At 40.3% G+C, this 13,530-nt stretch overlaps 1 protein-coding gene across 3 annotated transcripts in view; it reads left to right on the top strand.

The window, feature by feature from the left end:
• Positions 1–13,530, top strand: part of Mgtor (nuclear basket protein megator) — a 160,327-nt gene that overhangs the window by 124,227 nt on the left and 22,570 nt on the right. For all 3 annotated transcript variants that reach the window (XM_071598245.1, XM_071598243.1, XM_071598246.1), the window contains exons 30-31: positions 3,609–3,738; positions 8,060–8,367. In XM_071598245.1, the coding sequence (XP_071454346.1) occupies positions 3,609–3,738; positions 8,060–8,367 (438 nt within the window). The remainder of the gene's footprint in view (positions 1–3,608; positions 3,739–8,059; positions 8,368–13,530) is intronic.

Here is a 13,530-nt window from a genome sequence, read left to right as displayed (position 1 = left end):
TTATGAGCCGTGAAGTGATTTTTACCCTGCCTGAGGTTTATCCTGTTTGCAACCACAGATGTCCACCTTGGGTAATGCCACAGCCTGAGCTAATGACCATGTCACATCCACATTCAAAATCGGGCACCACTGTTGTGGCGTACCACATTTGCAGTACATCAGATAGTGACCTGGTATCTGGAATTGCGCAAGGTCCATGTTAAGCTTGTGCCAAAAGTGTTGATGTAAGACCATAAAGAACTAGGAGTTTTGCACCGTCAAGAATTGTTAGATTTTATTCAAAATGAGCCGGGCTTCCTTAACTCTGTCGTATCCAGAGAGGAATCCTGGATGTTAGCGTACGACCCAGAATTGAAATGGCAGAGCAGCGAGTGGCACCCAAAATCATCCCCTTATCCCAAGAAAGCACATTTGAATAAGTCTTGCATTTACACAATTCTAATTGTCTTCTTTGAAATCCGAGGAATCGTCCATTTTGAGTTTGTACTGCAATGAGAAACTGTCAACTCAGCCTTTTACATGGAGGTGCTCAATAGATTGAAACGCCAGGTCCCGCACAAGGGCTGACATCAAAGACATGATCAAGTTCCTCCATGACAATGCCCCCAGTGCCATTCTTCATTGTTACCTACCTCCGGGCCTGGAGCACCACCCTGGTGGTCCCCCAGCCCCCCTACAGTCCCTACTTGGCTCCGTGGGCCTTTTTTTTTGTTCTATTGACTGAAGAGAGAGCCGAAAGAAAAGCAGTGGGAGACTGGAAAACATTCAAAGGCATGTTGCAATGTTCTTGAGAGGCATTCCCGCCGAGAGGAGTTGTAGGGTGCCTTCCAGGCATGGCAGACATGTCTCTGCAAGTGTATTGATGTAAGGGGAGAGAGTGTTTTGAAGAATTTGATGAATTTGTACAAGTACGATCAATAAATCAATTTTTCCCAGGAAATTCACTTTACTTTGATAGTGGGCCTTGTACATGTAGTGCATGGGATCTGACTGGAAAAGGCCTCTTTCGAGCAATAGGGAAGGTGGTGCAGCACAGGGTTGCCTGATTTTTTAAAAAAACTCTTAAGATAAAACGAAAAGCGTCTCTGAAATGCCTCTGGAGTTAATTGGAAGAAAGACGATTCAATGCTTGGTTGGACTTACAAAATATATTCAGAACCACATGTTTCAGCACTGAGGTCTCACAAATTTTTGGCACTCCAACAGACATTGGTCGCTTTGATCATGTACATAAAATTTGGGAAAAAGATGCCAGAACTAGTAGACTTTGGACTAACAGAATTTAGGTTGTTTAGGTTTGGTAAAGACATGTTAGGAGATGTTATACCTGAGGAATTAGTGGTTTATTAAATTGATTAGCCAAGAAATGAAAACTACCTTCATTGTAGCTTTGAGCACCCATTAATTAAGGAAGGATACTGTTAGAGGGTTTTTCCTTTAGCATTTTTTTTTAATTCCCTCAGCCATCGCTGGGTATGTTACTTGTTAGGGGTAAGAAAATAAACTAGAAAATATTTCTTTAGAATTCATTGGTGTTTTATAACTTGTATAATATTTGTATTATGAGTTGCTCCATTGTATTAATGCTTGGAAATATTTGTATTGTTGTCAATTTTGGTAATTACACTAGTTAGATGACCTAAGCATTGCACATCATCAGCTATAAGTTACACATTGTATCTTCAAGCAAGATTTCAATGAGATAAATGAACTGTATTTATGCATATGATTATGCCTGCCTGTTCATGAAATGCAAATGCCATTGTATGTTTTATGTTTTTGTGCAATGCAGAGGTGGGTTGAGGTAGTCCAAAAGTAGAACGTTGGACTGCTGACTGGAGGGCCCGGGTTCGATTCCTGAGGAAGCCTTGTAGGCACCTGCAACTTCACCCAGGCTGTGTGGTTTTTCAGGTTCCAGATCTTCCTGGGAAACCATGGCCGGCACAGGGAAAGGAACTGGCCCCCTTCATTATTCTGCTAATGTTTGAATTTCTCATGCCATATAGGGCTTAGTACTGGGTGAACTTTGCCATCACCTACCAAACAGACCTTAGGGTTGTTTACTGTGTTTATGGTTTACAATATAGAGCCACCTCTAATAATGAGTTCTGTATCTTGTGATAGTGATGTATACATCTTAGAGAGATATTCCCTATATAAAGATCTCATTACTAGGTGTGCTATTTATATTTTGAGCCTTGACAACACTTAAGTGCTTAAGGAGCCACTGACTTTTCCATCGGAAAGTTTGACCCTTTAAACGCTAACTTTCTTCTGAACATTTTGTCATTTGATCATAACTTGTGTTGTTTACAGTGACTCAAATTTTCTCAGCGAAAAAATGGAGTTAACTAGCGAGCACTTTCATGAGATGGTTTTTTACAGCTTTCAATGTGGATTATCAAGATGGGAGTGCATCGGTCAACTTACTTCCACTTTTGGCAATGAAGCCCCATCCTTTGCTACTGTGAAATGCTGGTATAATAAATTCCATCTTGGCTGCTGTTCGCTCAGCGACAAAAGTCATGAAGGTCGTCCAAAATCAGTTGTGCCAGAAAACATTGATGCTGTGCTAGAACTAGTGAAGGAAGATCGTCGTATGACTTATCGTGAGATTGAGGCATCCTTGGGGATTGGTGTGTCAAGCATCAATAAGATAATGCATTATCATTTAGCTGTGAAACAAATTTGTTCTTGTTGGATCCCACATAATTTGACAGCTCAAAAAGATGCTCGTGTCAATTGCTGCAAAGAAATGCTCAAGAAATACAATCGCGGTGCATCAAAAGTTGTGTATAACGTCTACAGGGGTGACGAATATTGGATATATGCGTGTGAGCCAGGAACAAAATAGCATCCACTGTATGGGTATTACGAGATGAGCCAAATCCAACAAAAGTGATTCTTGCACAAAGCACATCAAAGCATATGATTGCCTGTTTCTTCAGGATAATTGGACATGTGGCAACTGTACCGTTAGAGCAACGTAGAACCGTGAATTCTGAATGGTACATGAGCATTTGTTTGCCTGAAGTGAAGTACAGAAAAAGAAGCGGCAATGAAGGATCATTCTTCATCATGACAGTGCAAGCTCTCACAGATCGGCTGAAACAACCACCTATTTGACTGGCCAAAACGTCGAATTGATGGGTCATCCTCCGTGCAGCCCTGATGTACCACCAAATCACTGCTTTATATTCCTGGATATCAAGAAAAAATTGCAAGGCCAACGTTTTTCGGCACCTGAAGAAGCTGTTGATGCGTTCAAAAACCATATTTTGGAGGTACTTCAATCGCAGGGGAAAAATTGTTATGAAAATTAGTTCGAGCGCATGCAAAAAAGTATTGATTATCATGGAGAACACTTTGATAAACAATAAAGCCATTTTCAACAATAAATTACTATCTCTTCAACATTAGGCTAAAAATATAAATAGCAACCCTTGTATATGCCTTACTTGTTATATCAGGATTGCACTCCATTGAGAATCCAGAGCCAGTAGGCATTTAGTTTATTACTGAAATACTTAGTGCTTCCATTGCAATGTGACAATTTATTTTGAGGCTAATTTTAAGTATCTTATTTGATATTTTTTCCCAAATACTAGGAGTTGGTTTATGAAGCGGGAGAAGAGGTTGATGAAGGTGGAAGGAATGGTGTGTCCACAATGGCTGAGGAACAAGAAGCTGAGAGACATGATGGAGCTGGGATGTCTTCTGATGATGTGGTTTTTGTGGGTGAGTTTATTGATGTGCAACATGTTTTTAAGCTGTAGTGTCATTGTTTTCATTAAAAATTGAAGAAATTTTAATTCTGTCTCCAGAATTATCAACTACATAATTGATAATGAGAGCAATAATATCATAAGTTTAAGCCTCCCTCAGATTTCAGTGTAATTTATGTTTCGTTGATAGCTCATGTGGTAAGGAGCACCAAAGAGGCAAGGCAAAAGATACATGGTTCAAGTCGTCCCACACAAAGAAACTTTTTCGTGCTTGTGATCTGCTCAATTCCACTCCGCCTTACCTCTATTTGTCCTTTTTCTGCATGCGTTACATCTCATTTCCCTATATCTATATTCATGTGAATGAATATAGATATATATCTTGAAGGAACGTTTCACGGATGCTAAAAATAATTTAAACAGAAAAGCAAAACAGCACTAGCGAACGAATAAACAGAGAAACACAAGCAATTGAAACTCAAAATGTTTTCCAAATTTTTCGGTGACCAAACTACACCTTCCTCTAGGGAGAGAAGGAGCTTCTTTGTATTATTTGTGTATACCAGGTGTACAAGTACAATATGCAAAATTTTTCACAAAGAATTTGTTTGTAAGAATGATAAAAAAAAGAAGTATGCTCCATTGCTATTTAGACATTTTTCCCACCTTTTGGGTAATTTGTGGATACCATGCCATTACAAATTTTTCCCTTTTGCTGCAAACCATTCATTGTGCCATTTCTTCACATCTTCATGCAAACCAAAGTGCTGCTCAGCAAGCGCATGACCTATTGATGTGAACAAGTGGTCATTGGAAGGAGAGCCAAGTATGGTGAGTTAGGTGCATGGAGTAGAACTTCCCAGCCGAGTGCATCCAACTTGTCAAGTGACCATTTATTCCACATGTGATGCAGTATTTCCATTAAGAAAAATGACCATGTGCTGCCTCCTTTTGTATTCTGGTGCTTCTACAAGCAGCGAATGGCTCAATTCAAACAATTCTTCTTGGTAGCATTCAGTATGAACCTTTTCACTAAGTTTTAATGGCTCGTAATAGACCTTTCTGGTCCCACCCAAGACAGAGCATCGTCTTTCAGCCAAAGTGATATGGTCTTGCGGTCGATGTGGATGGGTGCAACTAGGTCTACCCATGATTTATTGTGCATGGGATTCTCAAAATAAATCTGCTTTTCATCCCCAATTACAATACGATGCAAAAATGACTGCACAATCAATTTTTTAATGGGAAAACTCAAATGTACCTTTCTGCACCAACAAACCTTTAAACCACTCTTCTGGACCTTGACCCCTTACATTGATGACATTTTTCTCCTTTTGGTCCCACGGACGTGAAACTTTATCCTCCTTAATTTCCTCTCTTAACTCATCCTCCTAGGTATCTTTCACTTCATCCATATCTGATTCTACGAGGGTCATCCGGAAAGTAGTACCCGTTCGTGAAATAGACACAAAAGTAAATATTAACAAACATAAAAAATTTTATTTGAAAGAGGATACTTTAAACTACTTCTCAACATAATCTCCAAGCAAATTAAGGCATTTGTCATAACGTGTGACAAGTTTCTGTATTCCTGCTGCATAGTCCTTCGCCGCCAGCTCATTGAGATACGCGAGGGACCCATCTTGCACAAATTTTTGCATAATGCAGATGGTGTTTAACAATTTCATGAACAATTGTTCGAGAAACATTGGGAAAATGCTCACAGATGTCATCAATTGTGATGCGCCGATCGTTCCTCACGAATTCGTCAACTGAGCTCACCAGTTGGTCTGTAATGACAGACGGTCTCCCCGAACGCTCATCGTCGTGTGTGTTCCCCCTCCCCATGTTGAAGTTGCGACACCACCGCCGAACAGACGACTCGTCCATTACATTGTCTCCATACACCTCCTTTAATTGGCGATGAATATCACATGGGCGAACGTTTCTTGCATTGAGGAATTTAATCACTGCCCTCACTTCACAACTGGCGGCATTCTCAATTTTTTTAAACATTGTAAACAATCACAGAAACAACACAGGCAATGCTAGCGTCAAGCAACTTGGCTCAGAGAAGGCAGACAAGCCACTGAAGCTATCTGACCTCGTCCAGCGGCTACTCGCGTCGTCAGCACTTCATGCGGCACGAACGGGTACTACTTTCCGGATGACCCTCGTAATATTATTTTCCTTGATATCGACATTCAACAATAAATTGAACACCTCAGTCTACATTAAACTGACCAACAACCTATAATACTTTCATTTCGAGAGCTGCCACCCATCATATTCAAAAAGCTCCATCCCTTTCTCACTCTCAGTCAGGGGCCTTCGTCTCTGCAACAACATTCCCTCCGTACAGAAATATACATAGACCATCTACACGACTCCCTCTGGAACCATGGGTACCTTGCAAAACTGTTGAGCAATCAAATTCTCAAACCTTCAACCTAATACACTACTCTCCTCAAACCAAACCGCCCAAAATGCTCTAACCTTATCACCACTTTCTTCCCTGGAATCCACAAAATTAAAAGTTTAATTCGTGAACTCTTCCCAATTTTTTAATAGCAGTCAGTCAACATCACTTTTATTCCCACACTGTCCCTCCGTTTTGTTTAAACGCGCATCGAACTTGCAAGACGTCAAGTTGACAAGGCCACTTGCTGGCCCCCCATCTCTTCCCTGCCCTGGTCTGCACCATGCAACCGCCCACGCTGCAGATGCTGCCATCTCCTGAGACCCGCCACCTCCCTTACTACGAATTCCTAACCCGATGCCACATGTACCTCAAAAAACATGTACCACCTCTCCTGTTACTTCTGCCATGCCTTCTATGTGGGTGAATGCACCACCAACCTTCCCCTCCGCATGAATAACCACCACTTACACCAAATCTTCCTTAATTATCCCATCCCTACTCACACTGCTTCCCACGACCAATCTTTCGATGATTTCTTGTCTGTTTCAGTGATTGAAACCCTTCCCAAATCTGTAAGTAGCATAGATGTGAGCACCCGTGAGATGGGGCATATCTGGGTACTCCATTCATTTAATCCTCCCAGGCACCTATATAACCTAACCTAATAGCCACCTGCATAACCCCTCCCACCCCTTTATCCATTTCCTATTCATCCCTTACCTACCCCCCGCCCGCCCCACAAATATCCTCTCTCCTCTTTACCCAAGAACGGCATACTGATGATGATGGCCATGCCATCAAAACACCAAAACTACATACAGGGTTCGTCCGGAAAATAAGTGTACTGACTCCTGGGCTGGGCGCGCCGCTCCAGGCGCGCCCAGCACCGCTCTGACGGGCTGCGATTGGAGGGGGGTATGTTGGCAAGCGACGCTGAAAAAGGCAGTCGGCTCTGAGCTGTGGTGTAGTGAGGAGCTCTGTTAACGCGAACCTCCACGCTCGACCCACGTCACGGAACGCAATGCCGAAGTTTTTGGAGCAGCGTTATTCCATCAAATTTGCGGTAAAGCTTGGGAAATCGTCTACCGAAACTGTCGGTATGATTAACCAGGCTTACGGGGAGTCAGCCATGTCCAGAAACATGATCTTTCGGTGGCACAAGATGTTCGTGGAGGGCAGGGAAGAGGTCGACGACGAGTCTTCGAGAGGTTCCCGATGATGCCTTCGCGGGAGCGTTCCAGGAATGGGAACGCTGCTGGAACAAGTGTATCGACTCACAAGGGTCCTATTTTGAGGAATATTAGCTTAAGATATGTAAAAGTGTAATAAATTTTTTTTCCTGAGCTCAGTACACTTATTTTCCGGACGAACCCTGTATGTGAGAGTCCTTTCTTTGTGTTTCTGTATTTTAAAAATCTTAATCAATGTTTTTTTACATTTGTGCATCGCCAAAGGGCGTTCTGTTTCGAAGTTATATATATGTACTCGTATATGTGTGCGTGGGTGTGCGGGACGTTTTGACACCAGGAAGATGGTGGCTCTAGGGTTGCCTACCACCACGCTTGCCAAGAACATAAATTTAATTGCTGGTCAACCATCGTAGATGGCGAATCAAAGCTTTCACTGCTCGTTCATGTCTCTTATACCTTAAGTGAAGGAGTTCTTGATTTGGCATATGAATCCTCCAAATTGTCAAATTTGAATGCTTGCCAATGAAGTAGTCTGCCACCAATACTGTGGGAGGGTTTTAAAAATTGGTAACTTATTATTTGATTTTGTTCTGTCCAAAAACCAATCTCTCCCTGTAATTTGCCCAAATTAAAAATTTTACCAATGATAATTCATAAAATGAATATCCATTAAGGGACAGGTTTAATCCAGTAGACCACTCGATTGACTTTTTGGAAATCAGATGATCCGGGCATATCAGCTCGTGAAAGGATGGGTGTGGGTGAGATTCCTGACCAATCATCTGGAGAAGTGAGGGCGTCCGTTGGCCATGGCAACAGTGGCCAAGTGACTGTTTTGGCAGCCACCTCGACAGCTTCAACGGTGCCAACGTCGTCCTGCTCTTCTCCTTCGGTCACTGCTGTTGGAGGGACTCCTCGAGTGGTGCCAACATCTGCCTCCTCGGTGTCGGGAACCAGAACGCTGCATCCAATTGGCCGATTCCAGGTCCAGCAGCATGGCTCACATCACCACCAGCAGCAGCTCCTGCTGGTGAGCTCTGATTTAAGCATTTCACTCTTCTGAGGTTTTATTTATTTATTGACCCTTTTACAAAGAGAAAGGTAGAAACATAGATAATTTTCACAATTACAAAAAACATTTTCCTATGGGCACAAGTTTCATAAAGATGCATACTCTTTATTGAGAGTTAAAATATAATTTATTATTTTATAAGAATTTTGATTTGGAATGTATAAAAGACATATTCAGATGGTGTACAGGTATGCAGACATACCTAGTTAGATTAATTAATATGGACAAAATATCAATATTAAGCAATATTCCATATTGAGAAATGGAAACAGAACATAATGAATGTAGTATTTGTTATGGGCCAGGTGATGGCACAAAACGATAAATGTTAGTAGTAGTCATTAAATAGACCTTGTGGCATCGGTTAAGAAAATTTGCCCAATGAGCATTAGGAGCAACTTATTGACGTGTACAGAAATAATGTGAAGTGAATAAAAACAAAGTTTATTATTAATTTAGGACTATTGATTATTGTTTGCTAATACCCTTTAGTGGAACTGAATTACTCTATGGCATCCTTGTGTGTTTCAAAACATCTGTCGAACTATAGACAAAGTAAGAAATAAGGAGAAAGCACCATGGAATTGATAGAGCATTTTTTATGTTGGTTTGTAAACTGTGCTTGACTTGAATTAATTTCCAATCCTTTTGATGAAAGTACTATGGGTTGGGGTGTTCAAAAGAAGGGTTGCTTTCAAAAATTGAAATCATGGCATGAAATACATTAAATAATTATGGATAAATCATGTCCACCTTTATTTTATATTACAGCGCATTCTTATTTCGGTTGTACAGTGGATCCTCATGCAATGAACATAATTTGTGCATGATATTTCTTGTAAAGCAAAACACTCCTTCAGTGAAACAACTTTTTGCATATCAATTAATGCAAAACACAATGATGCATTCCATGCCAAAAAAACCAGCTATTTACAGGGTTTATTCAAAGAAAATAATGTATGCATTGTTTAGGATGGTAGATCATCTTCCTCTTTTCTTCTGTTGTGGAATGAATCAACCAGAAATGGAAACGGCGTTTGTGAAACTGAAAAATAAATAGTTAATTTTATGATATTTACCCAATTCCATTTTACTAGAAACTGTCTAGAAACATTTGTTTTTACCAACAGTTCAAAATTTTGTAAAAATGCTACTCAGAATGATCATTAAATAAATTGATGGCTTGCATCGCCACTGCTCTATTAAGGCAATGCCTAGTACACATGGTACAATGCAATTGTTTCCCATAATCTCCACATCTCATTTAACTTGCTACTTTAGACTAAAGACTTCTTGAAGGCTCATGGAGCTTCTAAATGGTAAGCAATACTTCTTAATACTTCATCAGTCATTGATGATCTGTGACATCTCATTAATGAGGTCTACAAAATCACTTTGCCCTTCTTACTAATGAAATCCTTGTCAATTGCATCGCCTTGCAATTGCTTTTCTTTTATTCATATGAAAAGCAGCCTTTAAACATCATTGACAATACGCAACTATTGCATAGATATTCTTGTCAATTCGTTCAGGGTATCATTTCAAGAGAATACATATTGTTGATGTGCGCACGAGACCAGCCACACTCACACCTGTTTCCCTGTTTTTAATGGTTCCTCCTTTCAATTTTATGGTTATATTCATTCTCCTATGGCTGTCTTCTGAGATAGGCATATTATTCCATCTGATCTAATTTTTTCCTTCATATTTTAATGTATAGATTAGTGCCTTTATTTCTGGGTAATTGCATAGTTCTTGTTTCTTGCTGATTTTTCTGCCAGGTCATATTTAAAACTATGCCCAAAATACTATCAAACATTGCTAAAAAAAATCACAAATAATATGTCTGAACACAAGGAGGGAAAAATTATGTGATCACTGGTGACATTAAGGAGTTAGTGGAATGAGTATGGAACACTAAGTGAAGCAGCAGGCATGAAATAATTCCAGGAATTCCCAGCTCCTTGTCACTCATTATGCAAAGGTCGTCCATTAAGTGAGTCATTTTCTGGACCAATATTTTTGCTTGTTATGCGAATCTGTCTGGGCAAGGTGCACATTAAGCTAGGTTCCACTGTAATGGAACAAGTGCATCACATTAAGATGTAGGGAGGAGCAGTTGTACATGTTGAAAATGGCTGGTATTTGAAAATGACTCAATGCTGCACTTTTAACCATTAATTTTCAAAACCATAAGTTTGTTTTTTATGAAGAAGCAACTATTTTTCCTGTGGTACACATTTAATAAAAATTCATTTGAGTTGTGCCATTTGAAATTTGGCATCACATTCTAAAATCTGACACTTGAATAATTTCCTATTACAATCAATTATGTATATCGATGCTTGTGTTAATCAGATTGTCACATAATGATACCATGAATTGCTTACTCTCCAATGGTTAAGTCCTCTCTTTATTGAATGCATTTGCAAATGGCACTTGTACAATGCAACGAAATCATATTTATTGTGTTGGTTGATAGATAATGGCAGTGGCATGGCATTCCTGCCTCACTGCTACAATATTGTCTCTTCTACAGTCTATATATTTTTAATTATGTATTAAATTAATGCCCTATTATTATAAAATCTCTTAGGTGATGGCATAGTGATGTAGTGGACAATGGTAGTGCATTGGTAATGGACCAGGGGGCCCAGGTTTGATTCCTGGGCACACTCTGCACACCCCAGGCCCTTCACCCAAGTTGTGCCTTATTTAGCGTATCAAACTTTCCTGTAAAACTACAGGTAATAGAGGGAAATTAACTTGCTCCTGTTCTCTGATGTGTGAGTTTCAAATGTAATTCGGTTTAGTACTAGGTGAGCTTTATCCATGCCTATTATATCAAACTTTGGGTTGACTAAAGTGATCATCTATTATTCTAGTGATGTGAAAAACACTTAATTTCAATAGGAAACCACCTCAATTAATTATCCCTCAAAACTATGATGGCATAGATCTGAAAAAAGGATTCATATTTATTGTGGACTAGATGCACTGTGCCGTGTGGTGTGCCTGACAGTGTTATTGGCACGGCTTTACGAAATCCTTGAAACTAGCAGTGGCAGTAGAGATCAAAACAAAAATGAGGGTTAGGGCCTGTGAGGGTGAAACTGTAAAAGGGGAAAGATAAAGCGAGGGAGATGGAAAGAAGAAATATGGATATTGAGGGCTGTGTGAGGGGTGGAAGGGAAGTATAGTGGGGATCGCTGGAGTGACAGTCGTGGAGCAATGTACAGCAGAGGGGAAGGGAGCAAATGAGGGGAGGTTGCCATAATATTGAATAAAAAGGTAGGAAGAAGCATAGTCAACATAGAGCAAGAAACGGATAGAATTTTACAAGCAGAGATAAATGCAGAACCAACGAATTTGGTCATTGTTCTGGTCCACATGGTTCAGATTCGAACTTAGGGTTGAGTCTGATAAAAAAAGTGAAATAGCGAAGATGGTTTGGGAAATGGACTGTAGAAGCATTAAACAGAGTGGCAAGAAAAGAGTATCAGCAGGCTGCTGAGTAAATTATGTTTGAGGAGTGGAGCTGGGTACAATGGAAGAAAAATGGGAACATGAAAAAAGCTATATTAAAGAATAAAGGACAAGAGAACCATGCATTTTAGAATAGGTGTTTAGAATGATATATGATATTATATTGTCTGAGTATCTCCCAAGTAAAGATATTTAAATTAATATAAACCTATCTCAGCTTGCATTCATTGTCTCAGAACCAATACAAAACAATATTATATGTGTGACGTATAATTTTTTTGCCATTATATTGGCTGACTAGGTTATTCTCTCCCTCATCCTCCTCCTTATATCTTGTCACTTGTGTTTACACCAAACTTCTTTCGCTCTATTTGTCACCCACCTCAGTTTATATTTTGGCTGTTTTTACTACCTCCTACCAAACTCAGAGTTTATATTCTTAGGTTTCCTTCTCTCATATCTTTCTAATCATCTCAGTCGTAATCCATGCATGGTTTCATCACTCTTTGCCTATTCATAGATCCTATGGTGTAGTTTGCGGCTCTCGATATTCTAAATTTGATATGTTCCCATTTTCATCTATATGTAGTATCCTGCTCTCATTCGTCACTTGTGATTTTTTTTCCCAAGCCTGTTGATACTCCTGTCTTACCATTTCTTTTAATTTTTCCAAATGCCATTCCCGAAACCATCTTCCCTGTTTTATCTTTTTGAATGGTATGCTACTCTTAACGGCATTATGGACCAAGTCCACATCTTCTCCTGGGAAATAGTGCTAATTAATCACAGTTGTGGGGATCGAGATGGTGCGGGGGCTAATGTATTGGCTTCCCACCCAGAGGGCCTGAGTTCAAATCCCGGCAGTGTTGAATATTTTTCAGAGGTATCTCCATCCCTACTTGAGGTGCTTTGTGGAGGGCACTTAGAGTGAGTACGCCGCAAGAAGAGAGGAAAGTCATGGAGATAAAAACACTGGAAAAAATCCCATATGCGGAAGCGAGGAGAAAATACAGGGCGCTAATCGCTCCAACTTTCTCCCGGTCCTTTGCTTCCGTTGCAACCACGCAATGTGTAAAGTGTACCATCGCCACGCAGACAGAGATCCCGAAAGAATCCCCAATAGAAACCACGCAAGTGCCTAAACCAAAAAGGGTGAAGGATGGAAAGAGTAAGGTGGACAAGGAGCCACCTACTCCTGTGGGCCCCTCAAAGAAGAGCCCACAAAAAACCACCAAGGGGAACACGCCAAAAGGGCGTGAGAATACACCTTCCCCGCCGCCTCCACTGAAGCCAAAGAAGCCGGAGGTAATTGAAGAGGACCAGAGTATCTCTGATACAGAGGTCTTCGCAAACGAGTGGAAGAGGAAACATCGCTTCAAGCGATAACCTCAATAGAGTTGGTCATCTCCCTTTTTAGTCATCTTATTTATTTATATATTTATTTATTTATTCATTCTAATTTAACACTTTAAATGTGTTCCATTCTGCAGTGGAACTGCAATGGCTTTTATCGGCACAAGGAGGAGCTGGCCATTTTAATCCAAGATTTTAAACCCTCTTGTATTTGTCTCCAAGAGACCCATTTTAAGGCTGAAGATAAGGGTATTTTGAAGGGGTTCACTGTTTTTAGAACGG

Source organism: Hetaerina americana, unplaced genomic scaffold (assembly GCF_022747635.1).
Source record: "Hetaerina americana unplaced genomic scaffold, ioHetAmer1.1.p SCAF_92, whole genome shotgun sequence".
NCBI classification, from domain to species: domain Eukaryota; kingdom Metazoa; phylum Arthropoda; class Insecta; order Odonata; family Calopterygidae; genus Hetaerina; species Hetaerina americana.
The sequence above is the reverse complement of the archived record's forward strand: the minus strand, read 5'-3'. Positions and strand labels throughout refer to the sequence as shown.